General features: G+C 41.9%; 1 protein-coding gene and 1 long non-coding RNA gene across 2 annotated transcripts; both read left to right on the top strand.

Annotated features, from left to right (window-relative positions):
* Positions 1-386: 386 nt before the first annotated feature.
* Positions 387-1,300, top strand: LOC145803316 (uncharacterized). Its single transcript, XR_014345417.1, has 3 exons — positions 387-454; positions 561-642; positions 731-1,300. It is a non-coding gene; the product is annotated as an uncharacterized LOC145803316 (long non-coding RNA).
* Positions 1,301-9,617: 8,317 nt separating this feature from the next.
* Positions 9,618-12,389, top strand: LOC145802800 (uncharacterized). Its single transcript, XM_082895593.1, has 5 exons — positions 9,618-9,626; positions 9,903-10,506; positions 10,624-10,807; positions 11,306-11,943; positions 12,331-12,389. Exons 1-5 carry the CDS (start codon positions 9,618-9,620, stop codon positions 12,387-12,389), a joined length of 1,494 nt encoding a protein of 497 aa, XP_082751719.1.
* Positions 12,390-20,629: the final 8,240 nt, after the last annotated feature.

Below are 20,629 nucleotides of genomic sequence, written 5' to 3'. Positions count from 1 at the left end.
CCTTTTCAACGTACATTTTATAAAGAGATGGGTAGTGTCTTAAAACCAATAAGTGCATGCATAGTGAGTTTGCAGTTTTGGTGCTTAATGTGTTTTCAAATTATTTTTTCCTTCCTTTTTAAATTTCATAAATACATGCATTGGTTCGTATATGACTAATAACTTAACCGAGTGAAGAGGAAAAGTTAAAGGAAGAAAAAATACATGATGAAAGGGAAGCAAGTTAGTTAATCTTCACATTTTATGCACCTTCTTATATGATATTCTCATTTTAGGCACACAATGATAATGTGTTATCAAAAGCTGCATTGGCCCAATGTGCACGGCGAGAACGTGAAAAAAATCAAAAGCCATGTTCTGCATACCAATTGGGACAACGCCTGAGACGAGAACGAGAAAGAGAAAGATCGAAGGAATGTATTAACCCAAGACAACCTTCTTTAACACCAAATTGGTAAAAAGAAAAAAAATTTTTTACCCAAGACAATCTTGAATTTTTTACTCTTACTATTACCACTTTATTATATAGATTTTAATTTGTTCACAATCTATTTCTATAGGCCTCCTCCTACAACTCCATGTAGAAATGTTGGTGTGGTCATCCATGATGAGTACGACCTTAATGTTATCCGTGTTCGTGCGGTAAGTACAAAATCAAGTCAAACATTATATGTATTTTATTTATATAAGATTTTTTTAATCTTTTCAATGTTTTATTTATATTTGTTAGGCAAAAGATAAAGAAAAGGTCAACCCAATGTCTAAAGGAAAAGAAAAGATGGCTCCTTCCGGCAAGAGAATGACAAATGCATGTCAAGTGGTATATATTCTTTTTTAAAAATATGATGCAAAACTAATCAAAATTTTGAATAGTTAAAATATATGAGTGTATAAAATGAATTTATTATTTTATGTTGTTTTTGTAGAATGATTGTAATATGTTTTCCTGTAACTTGCTATTATTTGTATGTGTTTTTCAAATTTATTTATTCTTATTTTGCATGGATACATGTGCATTTATAATGTACCATCCATAAGTTGCTACTTATATAAAGAGAATAGAAAAAAAGAAACGAAGAAATAAAGAAAAAATATATAAAGAAAGGAGAAACTAAATAAGATAGGTTTTTAATTCTTATTTAATATCTAAAATAGAAAACAAAGAAAAGGAAAGGAAAAGGGGAAGAAATAAGAAGATAGAAAGGGAAGAAATAAGAAAAAAATAAATAAAGATAACACTATTAAAGGTATAAAACAAATAAAATAGAAAACAAAATTAAGAGAAATGGAAGAAATAAGAAGATAGTTTCATTTTAAGCACAAAATGTTCACATATTTTGTTTCAATGATAAAATATTTTCTTTTTAGACACAAAATGATACTGTAATATCAAAAGTTGCATTGGCCCAACGGGCACGGCGAGAGCGTGAAAAAATTGAAATTCAATACTTGCAACGAGAGCAAGAGGGATTAGAAGAATGTGTTCAACTAAGACAACGTTCTTCAACACTAATTCGTCGCGATCGCACTCACTTGGAGTGGGAAACAATAACTGAAGATTCTTAGTCGGCACAAAAATGAACAATGGTTACCCATCATTCTACATGTTCGTTTTCTATGCCAAGCACATCTTCAAATTTAGAAAGGAATCGGTAAACTACTGTGTCTAATCTTGAAATACATACTTTTACTCATACCGTTTTGTTTTACAAAATTTTATTTATACACAAATATTCGTAGGTCTACTCCTATAAATCGATTTCTTCAACAAGATCTATGTACTGATGATGAATTAGAAGATTTGCCTACGAGTATATCAATTGACGCCTGGGCACACAAAGATTCTTGCCGCCATTATCTTGGCAAGATGGATGTATTATGTCCTTATTGTTCAGCCTTACATTGTGTCACGACCCCAAACCGCCCCTAGTAGTTTGGTGCCGTGATGGCCAGTAATCCGTAATTACCGAAGGCCAACTTTTCAAAACTTAACACAATCAGAGTATGAATATAGGGGGCTCACAAATGCGGAAGCAATAAATCAGTTGCAAATGGTCCATAAGAGCTGTGCGTAGATCAAAAGCAATGCCAAACATTTCCAATTAACTTACAACTTGAATACAACAAGATAAAATACATGTTACATCTTGATCAAAAGGCTTCTCGAGCCGATATATACAAAAGATACAACGAATACAAGTCAAGAAGCATGATTTTCAAGATTTGCCGACATGTAAAACAGGGCACTGCCGACGTAAATACAAAAGTAAGGCCGACATATACACGAATCCAAAACAAGCATCCAAAACGAACTAGGCGTCGCCGCCGTCCTGCTCATCACCTACATATATATAGAGGGGTGAGTACAAAACTCAGTGAATGGTACTAAAAATAAAGGTTTTGCATGAATAAAGCCGAGGTCCTTCAAAACGAAACACATCAGAACTTTAACAAGACAAAGGATGAACCGTATTCATCAATCAATTATTACAAGTATCCAGAGATGTTTACTGACATAGGCAAAACAAGGGATGAACCGTATTCATCATTCAAGTATCATAACATCGGCGAAACAAGGGATGAACCGTATTCATCATTCAAATATCATAACATCGGCGAAACAAGGGATGAACCGTATTCATCATTCAAGTATCATAACATCGGCGAAACAAGGGATGAACCGTATTCATCATTCAAATATCATAACATCGGCGAAACAAAGGATGAACCGTATTCATCATTCAAGTATCGAAACATCGGGGAAACAAGGGATGAACCGTATTCATCATTCAAATATCATAACATCGGCGAAGCAAGGGATGAACCGTATTCATCATTCAAGTATCGAAACATCGGCGAAGCAAGGGATGAACCGTATTCATCATTCAAGTATCGAAACATCGGCGAAGCAAGGGATGAACCATATTCATCATTCAAGTATCGAAACATCGGCGAAGCAAGGGATGAACCGTATTCATCATTCAAATATCATAACATCGGCGAAACAAGGGATGAACCGTATTCATCATTCAAGTATCGAAACATCGGCGAAGCAAGGGATGAACCGTATTCATCATTCAAGTATCGAAACATCGGCGAAACAAGATGACATCGGCTCAAATCAAGAATCCGGCGACAGGATAGCAAAACATCGGCTAGGGAGGACGACACTTGACTAAGCTGTGCCACACCTTGGCCGGGGTGTGCCACATCTCGGCCTAGGCCATTCCTGCCTGCGGACAAGGTTCAAGTGTAAAACACCTCGGCAAAGAATGCCCGAGGTGAAGATGGGGTTGAACAAGATCTCAAAACAAGTCTAAGTACAAAGGTTCAAGGGCGGACTATGCTCAAGGTGATCTCGGCTACGCACACACATACACAAAGCAAGGAACAAAATTATGTAAGCAACTTAAGCGAATCAAGGCAAGATAAGACCTTCAAATTAACATAACAAGCAAGACCATGCAAGAATGTATGCAAGTATGGCAAGAGTAAGGTGAGGGTTGTTACATCCTACCCCCCTTAAAGAAGTTTGGTCCCCAAACTTGAATTACCTTGTTCCCAGAACAACTCCGGATAACGGACTCTCATATCCTCTTCCTTTTCCCACGTGGCTTCTGTGCCATAATGCTCCTTCCATTCGACCTTTACCATCGGTATCGATCTGTTCCTCAATTGCCTCACTTGTCGGTCAACCATCCTCATTGGCTTCTCCTCGTAGCCCAAATCTTCATTAATTGTGATTTTTGAATGATCAATTACATGCAGTGGATCTCGGATGTACTTCCTCAACATCGAAACATGAAACACGTTGTGGACTTGGCTCAAATCTGGCGGCAAAGCAAGTCTGTAGGCAACGGGGTTAATCCTCTCAAGAATTTCAAATGGCCCAATATAGCGAGGTGCTAACTTACCTTTCCTTCCAAATCTGGAAACTCCTTTCATCGGTGAGATTTTCAGGAATACGTGATTCCCAACTTCGAACTCTAACTCATTCCTTATCTGGTCGGCGTAGCTCTTTTGTCGGCTTTGGGCAGCCCTAATCCTCTGTTGGATAAGTTTAATCTTCTCTGTTGTCACTTGAATCAGTTCGGGACCAAGCAGAGCTCTGTCTCCGACTTCGGTCCAACATATCGGCGACCTACATTTTCTTCCATACAAGGCTTCATACGGCGCCATGCTAATGCTAGCTTGATAACTGTTATTGTAAGCGAACTCCACTAAGGGCAAATGTGTTTCCCAACTTCCTTGGAAGTCCAACACACAAAGTCTAAGCATATCTTCAAGCGTCTGAATTGTTCTCTCAGTTTGCCCATCTGTCTGGGGATGAAAGGCTGTACTAAATCTCAGCTCGGCTCCAAAAGCCCTCTGTAGACTCTGCCAAAATCTAGAAATAAATTTGGGATCTCGGTCTGAAACAATTGACATCGGCACTCCATGAAGTCTGACAATCTCGTTCACATATAGCAAGGCAAGTTGATTGGCGTTGAAGGTAGTCTTAACGGGTAGAAAGTGTGCTGACTTAGTTAACCTATCGACAACAACCCAAATTGAATCCATACTCTTTGGTGTTTTCGGCAAACCAATCACGAAATCCATGGAGATGTGTTCCCATTTCCACTCAGGAATCGGCAAAGGTTGAAGAAGTCCTGCTGGTCTTTGATGTTCTGCTTTCACTTGCTGACAATGTAAACACTAGGACACGAATTCGGCTATTTCTCTCTTCATATTTGGCCACCAGAAGGTCTGTTTCACATCTTGATACATCTTGGTGTTCCCTGGATGGACAGCAAACTTAGAACCATGAGCTTCTTGCAAAATCTTTTTCTTCAGCTCTGGAATGTCGGCCACGCATAACCTTCCTTCAAACCTGAGCACTTGGTTCTCGATGGTGTATCCTGGCCTCGGCCTTGTGTCAATCTCCTCGGCTATTTTCTTGAGGAAGTTATCCTCCATCTGTCTTGTCTTAACCTCATCCACGATAGTCGGCCCCACTGACATCACGGTTAAACACGCCAAATTTCCTTCTGACTTCCTGCTCAAAGCGTCGGCTACACTGTTAGCTTTCCCGGGGTGATATTGAATTTGCATATCATAGTCCTTCAACAACTCAAGCCACCGTCTCTGTCTCAAATTTAATTCCTTCTGAGTGAATAGGTACTTTAAGCTCTTATGATCTGTAAAAACCTGACAAGTAGCTCCATACAAGTAGTGACGCCAAATCTTTAAAGCAAATACCACGGCCGCCAATTCTAAGTCATGGGTAGGGTAGTTTTTCTCATGAGGTTTCAACTAACGAGATGCATATGCTATAACCTTACCCTTTTGCATTAATACACAACCCAAACCCTTATGCGATGCATCACTATAGATATGAAACTCTTCATTACCTGATGGTAGTACAAGTACTGGTGCTGTAATTAACCTCGTCTTCAGTTCCTGGAAGGCTGACTCCCGATCTTTAGTCCATTCGTATACTGTTCCCTTCTTAGTCAGTTGCGTTAACGGAATTGCAATCCTTGAGAAATCTTTCACAAAATTTCTGTAATAACCTACCAAACCCAGAAAACTACGAATCTCGGACACATTAGTCGGCCTCGGCCAATTTACTACGGCTTCAACTTTGCTCGGATCTACTGAAATACCCTCTTCATTAATTACATGACCCAGAAATGAGATGGTAGAAAGCCAAAACTCACACTTGTTAAACTTCGCATACAATTTCCGTTCTCTCAAAATCTGTAAGGCAAGTCTCAAATGGTTTTCATGTTCAACATCACTCTTGGAATAGATCAATATATCATCAATGAAAACAACTACAAATTCGTCTAAATACTGTTTGAAGATTCTGTTCATTAAATCCATAAATGCAGCAGGGGCATTAGTCACTCCAAAAGGCATTACTAAAAACTCGTAGTGGCCATATCTTGTTCGAAAAGCAGTCTTCTCAACATCTTCGGCTTTAACCTTGAGCTGATGGTAACCAGACCGAAGGTCGATCTTAGAAAAGACTCGCGCTCCTTGTAACTGATCAAGCAAATCATCAATCCTAGGTAGCGGGTACTTGTTCTTAATGGTGACCTTGTTAAGTTCTCTATAGTCAATGCAAAGACGGAGTGTGCCATCCTTCTTCTTAACAAATAAAACAGGTGCTCCCCATGGTGAAGTGCTCGGCCTAATAAATCCCTTATCTAACAACTCTTGCAATTGCAGTTTCAATTCTCTAAGTTCAGCGGGGGCCATCCTATAAGGTGTTTTGGAGATCGGCTGCGTTCCCGATATGATGTCAACAGTAAACTCTATTTCTCTATCGGTCAAGTGGCCAGGCAATTCGTATGGAAAGGCGTCGGGAAAATCCTTAACAATCGGGATGTCGGCTAAGTTAACATTTCCATTCTGGTCACCCAGTATACTACACAAGTAACCTCGGCACCCCTTCTGAATTAACTTACAGGCCTTAATGGATGAAATCAAGTATGGTGGGGGCACTATCCCTTTACCTTGGAAAATAATCTCGGCTAGGTTTGGGGGTCTCAGTGTGACACTTTTCGAAACACAATTAATAGATGCATCGTTTGCAACTAACCAGTCCATTCCCAGTATGATATCAAAATGAGCTAGGTCTAGAGGCATTAGATCTACTAGCAATTCAACATTCTTAATCACAACAACACATGCTCTGTAAATGGATGTAACAAACATAGATCTCCCAGATGGAGTAGATACAGACAACACATAACCAAGGGGCTCTAGTTCTCTATTAATTTTCTCGGCAAACTTAGTAGATATAAACGAATGAGTAGAACCCGAATCAATCAACACATAAGCATCTTGGGAGCAAATTAGAAGTATACCTGACACTACTGCCTCAGCACTCTGGGTGTCTCCTGGTACTAATGCAAACACTCTGCCCTGTCTCATCTGTCCTTTCCCAGCATTTCCTTTCTGAATGGAACCCGAGGTATTCTCTCATTTCTTGTTGTCATCAGCCTTTGTCTTGGGGCAATCTCTCACATAATGGCCCATCTCGCCACATTCATAACAGGCTCCAGACGTTCGTCGACAGATCCCGAAATGTTGTTTCCCACAATCCGAACACATCGGTTTAGCACTCCCTTCTTGCCTTACGTTACTAGTACTGCCCATGTTCGTTCTCTTCTTGGTGCTCAGTTGTCCTCGGCGATTGTCATAGTTCTGCCTTTTTCGCTAGTTTTCTCCCGAGCTCTGGTATCGGTTCAGATTAGCTTCGGCCTGGATGGCTTTGTCAAATACTTCGGCATAGGTCGGCATATCAAGCAAGTTGACCCGGTCTTGAATCGGTCCACGAAGTCCACACTCGAACTTCCTGGCCTTCATATATTCATCGTTGGTCATGTGAGGTACAAACCTTACCAATTCAGTGAAAGCGCGGTCATATTCCGCCACTGTCTTGTTACCTTGCGTCAGAGTATGAAATTCGGTAGCTTTACGGTTTCGAACACTTAGGGGAAAATGTTTCTTGTAGAACAACTCTAAGAATCGGGTCCAGGTCAAATCTGGATTGCTCCCTCTAACCATCATCCACCACCTGCGGGCGTCATCATCTAATGTGAATGCTGCCAACGTCACTTTCTGAGCGTCGGTGCTAGGAAAAATCTCGAATAACTTCTCCATTTCCAAAACCCATGCCTCAGCCTTCATCGGCTCTATACCCCCAGAGAACCTCGGTGGTCTCATCTTCTTGAACTCCCTGATCAAGGCTATCGTTCCATCCCCATACAAGGCTGGTTGCGGGGGAATCTGCGGCACTGGAGGAGGTGGAACTACATTTCGGCCGTTGGTCCGTTCGGCCTGAGTCGACGTAGCACTCGCGAACTGCTGCCTGGTTTGCCTCAACTCGCGGGCCAAACCTTCAACTAATCTCTCCAATCTGTCCATTCTGTCTTCGGGCTGATCTCGGCCAAGCGGTGGTCTACCTCTCCTCATGATGCTATGGGCGTGCAAAGTATGACTTTAAAACAAATAAACAAATAACCCCGTAGGCAAGCAACAATTAAGCATATCAAGACAATGCACATCTCGTTCAAATAACAATTACCATGATGCAATCCTAACATCTTTCTAAGGGAAATCCTATGCTCTTTAGGACCCAAAGTGTGTGAATAACGTATACCGAGGAACTTGTGCTCTGATACCACTCTGTCACGACCCCAAACCGCCCCTAGTAGTTTGGTGCCGTGATGGCCAGTAATCCGTAATTACCGAAGGCCAACTTTTCAAAACTTAACACAATCAGAGTATGAATATAGGGGGCTCACAAATGCGGAAGCAATAAATCAGTTGCAAATGGTCCATAAGAGCTGTGCGTAGATCAAAAGCAATGCCAAACATTTCCAATTAACTTACAACTTGAATACAACAAGATAAAATACATGTTACATCTTGATCAAAAGGCTTCTCGAGCCGATATATACAAAAGATACAACGAATACAAGTCAAGAAGCATGATTTTCAAGATTTGCCGACATGTAAAACAGGGCACTGCCGACGTAAATACAAAAGTAAGGCCGACATATACACGAATCCAAAACAAGCATCCAAAACGAACTAGGCGTCGCCGCCGTCCTGCTCATCACCTACATATATATAGAGGGGTGAGTACAAAACTCAGTGAATGGTACTAAAAATAAAGGTTTTGCATGAATAAAGCCGAGGTCCTTCAAAACGAAACACATCAGAACTTTAACAAGACAAAGGATGAACCGTATTCATCAATCAATTATTACAAGTATCCAGAGATGTTTACTGACATAGGCAAAACAAGGGATGAACCGTATTCATCATTCAAGTATCATAACATCGGCGAAACAAGGGATAAACCATATTCATCATTCAAATATCATAACATCGGCGAAACAAGGGATGAACCATATTCATCATTCAAGTATCATAACATCGGCGAAACAAGGGATGAACCATATTCATCATTCAAATATCATAACATCGGCGAAACAAGGGATAAACCGTATTCATCATTCAAGTATCGAAACATCGGGGAAACAAGGGATGAACCGTATTCATCATTCAAATATCATAACATCGGCGAAGCAAGGGATGAACCGTATTCATCATTCAAGTATCGAAACATCGGCGAAGCAAGGGATGAACCGTATTCATCATTCAAGTATCGAAACATCGGCGAAGCAAGGGATGAACCGTATTCATCATTCAAGTATCGAAACATCGGCGAAGCAAGGGATGAACCGTATTCATCATTCAAATATCATAACATCGGCGAAACAAGGGATGAACCGTATTCATCATTCAAGTATCGAAACATCGGCGAAGCAAGGGATGAACCGTATTCATCATTCAAGTATCGAAACATCGGCAAAACAAGATGACATCGGCTCAAATCAAGAATCCGGCGACAGGATAGCAAAACATCGGCTAGGGAGGACGACACTTGACTAAGCTGTGCCACACCTTGGTCGGGGTGTGCCACATCTCGGCCTAGGCCATTCCTGCCTGCGGACAAGGTTCAAGTGTAAAACACCTCGGCAAAGAATGCCCGAGGTGAAGATGGGGTTGAACAAGATCTCAAAACAAGTCTAAGTACAAAGGTTCAAGGGCGGACTATGCTCAAGGTGATCTCGGCTACGCACACACATACACAAAGCAAGGAACAAAATTATGTAAGCAACTTAAGCGAATCAAGGCAAGATAAGACCTTCAAATTAACATAACAAGCAAGACCATGCAAGAATGTATGCAAGTATGGCAAGAGTAAGGTGAGGGTTGTTACACATTGGATGGATGAAAAATTGACAAAATCATCTATAAAGCGTCCCTTATTCGGAACTTGATGTTTGGAAGGGAAGATTAGGCTACCTTTACTTATTACACCCCCTCCACCACTTCAGGCATTGTATGATGGGAATAATGATCAATCAAAATCCTTTCGAAGTTATACTCGAGTGTACAATGCAGCCAATGCTTTTACGAGTCTTGGTGCTACATTGGATCCTAGAGTACTCAGTGGAAGGGGCCCTACATCATTCACAATTCATGGGGAATTGCGACATCGAACAGGATCACTACAACCACAACCAGGGCAGGATGCGAGTTATGCTCAGCTGTATATCTATGACCCTTATTCAGCTTTAGAAATTCGTAATTGTAGAAATCCTAACTTGAGAAAGGATGTTCTCAAAACTATTCAGGATAGTTTGTTGCAAGTCAATGCATTTATAGATAAATATCGCCAGGCTCGTGCCATTTTACATAAATTAGACTCGGCAGGACATAATCTACTTGCTCATCTTCATTACAGTTCAACAACTGATCGACGTCGATATAACCTACCAACTACAAATGAGATTGCAATTGTAATACCAGGTGATGGAACAGAGGTAAATGGAATGAGAGATATTATTTTACATTTCCGGGGAAATAATGAGTTGATGCAAATTAATGAATGTCACCCAGCATACTTGCCATTACATTATGTTCTATTATTTCCATATGGTGAGCTTGGATGGGAATCTGAGTTGAAATTGTGGAATGTTCAGTATGATCGACCTTCAACTGATCGACTTACTCAAATGAATTTTTATAGTTATCGTTTGTTTGAACGACCCACAGAGTATTCAACAATTTTGAGAGGTGGGAAACTATTTCAAGAGTTTTTGGTAGATGGTTGGGCTGCAACTGAGCAAAATCAATTGACATACTACAAGCTTAATCAAGGGAAACTTCAGGCTGAGCTTTACCAAGAGTTGTCAGATATGGATCCAGATTATGTGCGACCTGGACAAATTGGTCAAAGGTTTGTTTTGCCATCTTCATTTACTGGTAGTCCTAGACATATGTTTGAAATCTTTCAAGATTCAATGGCTATCACACGATACAACCAACACTCAGATATTTTTCTTACCATGACTGCAAATCCCAATTGGCCATAAATTACTTCAGCATTATTACCATATCAAAAACCTATTGATTGTCCTAATTTAATTGCCCGTGTTTTTGAGTTGAAAAGAAAATGTTTGATGAAGGAGATAGAAACAAATAAAGTGTTTGGAAATAAAGTTTCACATTTTTTTACAATTGAATTTCAAAAACAAGGCCTCCCTCATATGCATGCACTTTTATTTCTCAAGGGTCCAGACAAAATTCGGACATGTGCTCAAGTAGACAAATTGGTCTGTGCAGAATTTCCAAACCCAAAAGATGATCCTATGCTTTTTGAAACTATCAAATGTTGTATGGTACATGGACCATGTGGTGCTCGAAATCCACAAGCACCATGTATGGAAAATGGTAGATGCACTAAGAGATACCCTCGAACTTTCACAGAAACAACAACTATGGATCAAGATGGATACCCTATCTACCGTCGTCGCAATAATGGTCAAGTACATACTGTGAGAGGGCAAGAAGTTGATAACAGGGATGTCGTACCATACAATGCATATCTTTCAAAACTTTTCAACTGTCACATAAATGTGGAAGTTTGTGCCGGAATGAGATGTGTCAAGTATATACATAAGTACATTTATAAGGGTTATGATCGTACAACGATAGTGTTAGGAATGATAAATGAGATTCAACAATATCTCGATGCAAGGTATATTGGACCTCTAGAAGCTTCTTGGCGAATATTTGGTCATCCTTTGCATGCAGAGATGCCAACAGTTGTACAATTGACACTTCATTTACCTGGAATGCATCGTGTTGTTTTTAACCCAGAAGAGTCATTACAAACGATTCAATCTAGAGCTGATCAGCAAATGTCAACTCTTACTGGCTTCTTTGCATATTGTGCTGCCAGTGAAGATGAATGTCCATTCACTCATCAAGAATTTCCACAACATTTTGTTTGGCTCAAGTCAGAAAAGAGATGGAAATCAAGAGAAAGGGGATATGCAATTAGTAGAATATACTTTGCTAGCCCTAATTGTGGTAAAAGATTTTATCTACGTTTGTTACTAACCGTTGTCAAAGGACCAAAGTCGTTTCAGTCTTTACGCATGGTCGATAATGTTGTGCATGATACATTTAAATTAGCATGTGTTGCAAGGGGGCTTTTAGAAGATGATGAAGAATTGATACAATGCTTGAAAGAGGCTACAGTCATAAAAACTGGATATCAATTGAGGAGATTGTTTAGTATTATTCTCACACAGTGCTCTCCACTAAATCCATATGCATTATGGAATCAATTTTCAACGCATATATGTGATGATCTTGCACATAAGATTTGTACATTGTTTGTCATTTTTAAACCAACTGAGGCTCAAATTGAAGATTATGATCTCCATCTTTTGAATCAAATGCTTCATGAATCAGGAAAAAGTTTAATTGACTTCCCACCCATGCCACAACCTACTGCAAATTGGAGTGCGTAGTTGGTAATCGATTGATAGTTGAACATCAACAACTGCAGAGTGAGGCACAACATGCAGATCCACAAATTACTATTGATTGTCTCAATAATAGACAGCGGAATGCTTATAATACAATCACTTCTTCAGTTTTCCAAAATAAAGGAACTATTTTCTTTCTGAATGGGGGTGCAGGAACAAGGAAAACATTTATATACAATACGATTACATTAAAATGTCGTAGCATTGGGCATATCGTTGTTACTGTGGCTTTGTCTGGAATTGCATCACTGTTACTGGTAGGAAGTCGCACTATACATTTAACATTTTCCATTCCGTTAGATGTATTGAAAAATTCACTTTGTGGGTTTAGCAAACAATCATTACAAGCTGAGTTATTTAGAGAAACAAAACTCATAATTTGGGATAAAGTTCCTGTGCAACATAGACATTGTGTTGAGGCGGTTGATCGTACATTGAGGGATATTTGTGATAGTGAAAAGCCATTTGGGGGTATTACTGTTGTTCTTGGAGGAGACTTTCGACAAATTTTACCAGTTATACCCAAAGGAGTTCGTGAGCAAATTGTGAATGCATCATTAAGACACTCTGTTCTATGGAAGCATATATATATATATATATATATCTTTACTTTGGATTTGAATATGCGCTTGAATCATGAAGGCCATGAAAATGTTAATTTTGCAAATTTCTTGATAGAGGTAAACACTACTTTAATCTGTATTATAAATTGTAACGCCCTCAAAATAACAACAATAAACCCATCAGATAAGACATGCATTTACATATAAACTAACCACACTCTTTTATTCATTAGAGTTTCATTACATAAGTATTACATGTTACTATCAAAAACAAAATGCCCTACGGGCTTACAGCTTTCCAAGTTAACACTTGGTTACAACAAAAGAGTACTAACTCGTTTACACATTAAGCCCTAGGCTTGAAGTTACATGTAATACATCAAAAGTTAAGCGACAAAAGTATGTCCGCCACTAGCCTCCCAGCTATGTCCTTGGAGGTGGCATGCTTCCTGTACCTGAAAATGATATTCCCATATAGGGTGAGCCACAGCCCAGTAGAAATACACTAAACCAACCATGGACAATGACTAAAATATTAGCAATTGATAGATGGTCAACACTGATACAATCACATAAATCACATATTTATGTCTTACAACTTATGAGTCTAAGTTACCTTTCATTTTCCCTTTTTCAACAGATAAGCATGCTAGCTCTATCATCATTTCCACAGATATGTATAAAAACTATATCTCACATTCAGATAAGCATAAAAACTATATCCACATTCTCAACAGATATGTATAACAACAATATCCCACATTCACAGATAAGTATATAAACTGTATCCACACTTCACAAAGATAAGCATATGAGCTCTATCTTCACTTCTCTAGACAAGCATATGAGCTGTGTCTACGGAGTTCATCCCCTATCTCCTCCCAATACTTATCCGGTTTAGAGGTACATCCCCTATCTTCCCCTAAACCGCGGAGTACATCCCCTATCTCCTCCTCTACACATAACGTATATAAACACATTGGTTCTATATACAATCATCCAATACATACAATTAATGTATTCTATCAACCGTCAAGTTCCATGACACATTTCATTGATTAGTTTCAGTTTACCTAATCATCATGCATTGTCTACAACAATCACGACTATCCTCCACCGATAGCCCAAAGCAGTTATTTCTAAACAGAAAATAAATGCACAATGGATATTCAATCAACATTTCATTTCTTCATTCTTCTCAATTAATTATCCCAATTAATTAAACAATGTAATTAGGTCAATTCCCATAATTAACATTTCAACCCTTAGGTCCCATTTTCATCAATGATTCAACAATCATTCCATTTTTTTCATGCCAAACATGCATCTAGGTTTATTATGAATAAAACCCCAACTTTTGTAAAATTACACAAAAGTCCCAAACTTTCACAAAATTACCAAACCAAGCCCAACATCTCAAATACCAATATTTAAAGACAAAACCCATAGAGAGGAGTAGGATATCCCTACCTCAAATTCGGAGTCCCAAAGGAGAAGACGACAAAACCCAACGTGCTCCAAAACCCGAGATTTTCAGATTAAAATGAAGCCCTCGACGATCAATAACTTTTTTGTAAAGGCCAAAGGAGAGTAAATCACTCATACTAGATCAAAACCTAGAGAGAAGGTAGAGTCTAGAGTGAGAGGCTCAACAATGGTGATTTTGGAAAAGTAAGAGAGAGAAGAGAAAGTAAAAAGTGATTTGAAGAGTCACAAATTCGGGACTTTAACCCAGGTCTCCGCTCGAGCGTAAAACACCCAGCTCGAGCGGCCACTCACAGACTTCCGCTCGAGCGGCCAACCGCCCGCTCAAGCGCAGAATGCACTCGCCCAGCACTTTTGCAGAACCAGGCCTCCGCTCGAGCTTCCAACTCTACGCTCGAGCGACACTCAGACAACCCCGCTCGAGCGGCCAATAGCACGCTCGAGCGTACAACGCTGCACAGGAAAATACTGAAAGGGTGTAATCTCCGCTCGAGCGCCAACACCCCCGCTCGAGCGTACAGGCCAAAACCTGGGCAACTAGTTTTGGTTTCTAAACTCAACCAACCTGAAACAAAACCGCCCAATACATCCTATAACTCAAATACGAAGTAAAAGAATGTAAACAAAATAATAAACAACTACCAACATCCACGGACACATGTCCGGATCACGGTATAACAAGGGTAAACCCGGGATCGCTATAACCTCCCCCCCTTAAAGAATTTCGCCCCCGAAATTAAGCACACGTTTTCAAAACAAGTTTTCCTTCATTTTAGACAATGTTACAATTTAACATTCAACAATTCGACCCATTACCGGTCATCCCATCCCTTTAACAAGAGACATATCACAATATGTAAACAACATATGTATTTTCAATATGCATCAACATTATGCACTATCTTTCCAATTTCAACAATATATTCAACACATATAGTGTCACATTCAACTTCCATATGAGGCAAGTTCCAACCATACTTTCAATAATCAAAACATTTTCAATGTTTCACAACTTAAGACATATATAAAAGCTCTTAAGCTCAACAAAATGTAAAATTTAAATACAAGATTACATATCAACAAACAAGTCCGGATATTTCTCACGGACTCCCAACTCACGTTCCCAAGTGGCTTCCTCCACTCCGTGATGTTTCCACAAGACTTTTACCAAAGGAATGGTCTTGCCACGCAGGATCTGATCCCGCCTATCCAAGACCCGTACCGGTCTCTCCTCATACGAGGCATCCTCATCTACCTCTAAATCAGTCCAATCCAACACATGTGATGGATCTGGCTCATACTTCCGAAGCATACTCACATGAAACACGTCATGCACTCCGGACAACTGCGGTGGTAAGGCTAATCGATAAGCAACCTCACCAATCCTCTCAAGGATCTCAAAAGGACCAATAAACCGAGGGGATAACTTCTCACTCTTCCCAAACCTCATCAGGCCTCGTCTAGGTGATATCTTCAGAAAGACATGATCACCTACCTCAAACGCCAAAGGCCTCCTCCTACGGTCGGCATAACTCTTTTATCGACTCTGGGCTGTAACAAGCCTCCTACGGATAAGCTTAACTTTCTCCGTCGTCTCTCTAACTAACTCTGGACCCAACAAAGGTGCATCACCCACCTCGGCCCAACACACTGGAGACCTACACGGTCGGCCATACAAGGCCTCAAACGGTGCCATACCGATGCTAGACTGAAAACTGTTGTTGTAGGCAAACTCTACCAATGGCAAGTGCCTCTCCCACGTCCCACTGAAGTCCAGGACACAACCCCGAAGCATATCCTCGAGGATCTGAATAGTACGCTCGGACTGCCCGTCAGTCTGAGGATGATAAGCCGTACTAAAGGTCAACTTAGTGCCCAGGGCACTCTGCAAACTCTGCCACAACCTAGCAGTAAAACGAGGATCTCTATCTGAGACGATCGTCACTGGGACCCCGTGCAATCTCACTACGTCCCGAATATACAGGTCGGCAAGATGATCTACCGAATCTCTCACGCGCATAGGAATAAAGTGCGCCGACTTAGTCAACCGGTCTACAACCACCCAAATAGCATCACTACCCCGCCGAGTCGTCGGAAGACCTACAACGAAGTCCATAGTGACATGCTCCCACTTCCACTCGGCAATAGGCAAGGGTTGCAACAAACCCGCTGGCCTCTGAAGCTCGGCCTTCACTTGCTGGCAAGTAAGGCACTTCGATACGAAAACAGCCACATCTCTCTTCATACCCCGCCACCAAAACTGGCGACCCAAATCCTGATACATCTTAGTACCTCCTGGATGCACCGCAAGGCGCGAATGATGAAACTCTCGGAGTACTTCCTCTCGGCAAGACTCTGGTACAAACAAACGGTCTCGGTATCTCACACTCAGGTCGGGATACACCGTCAAACCCTTCTCAACTGTCCCACTAGAGATCTTCTCTCGGAGGGATTCTACCTCAAGGTCACCTCTCTGTGCCTCTAACACTCTAATCACAAGTGTAGGCTGCGCAACAACAGAAAACAAGGCCGCAGCCTCAACAGATTCGCCCAGTAGCAAATCAAACTCGCCAAGTGCTCCCAACATCTCCCATTCCCGGATGGCTATACTAGCTACATCACTAATGGTCTTCCTACTAAGGGCATCGGCCACAACATTGGCCTTTCCCGGATGATAATGCAACTCAAAATCATAATCCTCGATGAACTCCATCCACCTCCTCTGCCTCAAATTCAAGTCTCTCTGTGTAAACAGATACTTCAAACTCTTATGATCCGAGAATACCTCGAACTTCTCACCATAAAGGTAGTGCCTCCAGATTTTCAAGGCAAAGATCATTGCTGCTAACTCTAGGTCGTGTGTAGGGTAATTCTTCTCGTGTATTTTCAACTGACGTGAGCCATAAGCTACCACTTTTCCCTCTTGCATCAACACACAACCCAAACCCTCTCGTGAGGCATCACAATAAACCGCATAACCCAACCCTCTCTCCGGAATAATCAACACCGGAGCGGTGGTCAATCTAACTTTCAACTCTTGGAACGACTTTTCACAAGTCTCACTCCACACAAACTTGACTCCCTTCCGAGTCAGTCTAGTCAACGGTGACGCTAACCTGGAGAAATCTTTCACAAACCGACGGTAATACCCAGCTAATCCCAGAAAACTGCGGATCTCAAACACACTCTTAGGCTGTGCCCAATCCTGCACTGCCTCAACCTTGGATGTATCAACAGACACCCCTTCCCCGGATACCACGTGGCCTAAGAATTTGACTTCCCTCAGCCAGAACTCACACTTCCCAAACTTGGCATACAGCCTATGGGCTCTAAGTAACTCAAGCACCACTCTCAAGTGTGCCTCGTGCTCCTCCTCAGAAGGCGAATAGATAAGAATGTCGTCCACGAAGACGACCACAAATCGGTCTAAGAACTCCTGGAAAACCCGGTTCATCAAATCCATAAAGACTGCCGGTGCATTGGTAAGCCCGAATGGCATCACCAGAAACTCATAATGGCCATACCGCGTACGGAATGCCGTTTTCGGAATATCCTCTTCCCTGACCCTCAACTGGTGGTAACCCGATCTCAAGTCTATCTTAGAGAAACAACGGGAACCCTTCAATTGGTCAAACAAATCATCTATACGGGGCATAGGATACTTATTCTTAACCGTAGCCCGATTCAACTTCCGATAGTCAATACACAATCTCAAGGCACCATCTTTCTTTTTAACAAAGAGTGTCGGTGCTCCCCACGGTGAAACACTAGGGCAAACAAAACCCTTATCTAGCAATTCCTGGAGCTGAACTTTCAACTCAACCAACTCTGCTGGAGCAAAACGGTAAGGTGCCATAGAAATCGGCGCCGTGCCGGACACTAAATCAATAGAGAACTCTATCTCTCGGTGAGGTGGCAAACTAACAAGGTCTTCGGGAAAAACATCCGAATACTCACAAACCACCCTCGGCAATACATGCTGGGTCTCACCACTCTCACCACTCCCAAAGCTAGCAAGTAGACTACTAAGTTCACTTCGCCCTCGCGAATCATACCCCGGTGGCAAAACACTACCAACCCGGTCTCCCAAGAAATGGAACCACTCCCCGCTCAAGGTACATAACGTGACCCTCTGGCGGTAGCAATGACGATAGCCAGTCCATACCCAAAATAACATCAAAACCCTTCATGGGCATGACGACAAACGGAAAAGGAAGCCTATAGTCGGCGACCTCTATATCACATCCTCTAACACCCTGTTTCAGGATCAACTCACCACCCAAAGGCGATACCACACAAATAGGAGATGCTAACTGTGCTAACTCCAATTCCAAAATCGATGCAAATGCAGCAGATACAAAAGAATGAGATGCACCCGTGTCTATCAACACACTAGCAACTGAGTTGCAAAACAGAAAAGTACCTCTCACTACTGATGGAGCCGGTACTAAATCCTGCGCGGTAACAGCATACACGCGCCCCGTAGGCCCCTGGTCTACCTGCTCACCTCTCGGAGCAAAAGACTGCTGCACAGACTGGGATGACGAAACTCCCGGATTGGCCCTCGAGGCCTGCACAGACTGAGCTAGCTGAAAACCCTGCGTCTGCCTAGAACCAGACGCTCCCGAAGTGGCACTCAACTGTGGGCAAAACCTCTTCATGTGCCCAGGTTGTCCACACTGATAACAAGTCAAGAGCTGCCCCCTGCCCAAACTCTGACTCTGCGGTCTAGCTGAAGAAGAAGCAGCTTTCTGACCCCCACCCTTCTGCGGGCAAACCGAAACCTTGTGACCCAGCTGGCCACACTTGTAACAAGTGAATTCCCCCTGACTGCCTCTCCCCGAGCCTACACTCGGCACTGGAAAGGTCGATCTAGAGACTGCACCCTGAGACTGCTGAGGGTTATAACCCTTCTGTCTCCTGCCATCACTCTGACTATCCTGGCTCCTCTTGGAGCCCCTCTGTTCTTCCTCCTCCTCCTGCATCATAATCTCCATATGAGCAGCAGCATCAACCAGGTGTCTATACTCTCGAATGTAAGACCCACCAACTCTCAACTTGAGGCCCCGCCTCAACTTCCGCTCAAATTCATAGCAACGGCGTTCCTCAGACGCCACCAGTTCCGGTGCAAACCTGGACAGACTGGTAAAAGTAGCCTCAAACTCGGCCACTGACAAGCCCTGCTGTTTAAGCCGGCTAAACTGATCCCTCAGCTTCTCCCTAGCTGCTGCAGACAAAAACCTCTCCTGAAAAGCATTTATAAACGCCTCCCAAGTACTGCCCACACGAGCCTTCTCGTACTTCCACCATTGACCCGCATCTCCCTTCAGCTGGAAGGATGCCAAGGTCACTTTCAGTGCTCCGTCCTCAATGCCAAGCATCTCGAACGTCTTACTCATCTGTTCTAACCACTCATCAGCCTTCAGTGGCTCCTTCGGATCCCCGATAAACTCATCCGGATTAGACCGGAAGAACTCCCTCTTCAAAAAAGAAGGCCCTGTCTCAGCTGCCTGATTCCCAGCTCTAAGAATACCTAAAGCTCCTGCTATCTCTCTGGCCAAGTCACCCATAGCCTGCTGACCTACTGGCTCGGCCACAGTGGCCTGCCCAACCCCCTCCTGTACTGCCGGAATCTCACCAGGTAACGGTACTTCCTGCCTCGCAGGTCTACCACGCCTAGCACCTCTTCCTCGTCCTGACATCCTAATAAAGGCAACACAGAACATTAGCACATTCATAAATGTGCCAAAACTAAACACTCACGTCCTAACACATGGACAACTGTAATTCACTCCACATAAGCACATAAACACATAAGCACTTACGAATTTCATTTCCCGGATAATGATAGTCCCGAGGCGTTACTAGAGTTCCGGTTAGAAACAGCATTGATCAAGTGCTTTTCCAACAAGACTCCCAGAAACTCAAGGATCCAATCAATATCCCAGAAATTAAATCCCATACCCACATAGTCACATAAGCATGTTATCACTTAAGCCCATAGCATATGATACTACATCTAAGTCTCTATCAAGCGAGACAAACCCATTGTGATACTAATCACTTCCCACGTACCCAAAGTATTCGAACCCGGTACGCTCTGATACCAAGTTGTAACGCCCTCAAAATAACAACAATAAACCCATCAGATAAGACATGCATTTACATATAAAC

The sequence above is a fragment of the Camellia sinensis genome, chromosome 11 (genome assembly GCF_055761805.1).
Source record: "Camellia sinensis isolate YWXY chromosome 11, ASM5576180v1, whole genome shotgun sequence".
Taxonomy (NCBI): domain Eukaryota; kingdom Viridiplantae; phylum Streptophyta; class Magnoliopsida; order Ericales; family Theaceae; genus Camellia; species Camellia sinensis.
This window is presented reverse-complemented; position numbering and strand designations above follow the sequence as displayed.

What these genes read in the sequence shown, in the direction of transcription:
- LOC145802800 (XM_082895593.1), top strand. An exon ending in CCTGGACAAATTGGTCAAAG is followed by an intron (nt 10,808 to 11,305) that starts GTTTGTTTTGCC and finishes GGAAAATGGTAG; the next exon opens with ATGCACTAAGAGATACCCTC. An exon ending in CTTTGCTAGCCCTAATTGTG is followed by an intron (nt 11,944 to 12,330) that starts GTAAAAGATTTT and finishes TTCATGAATCAG; the next exon opens with GAAAAAGTTTAATTGACTTC.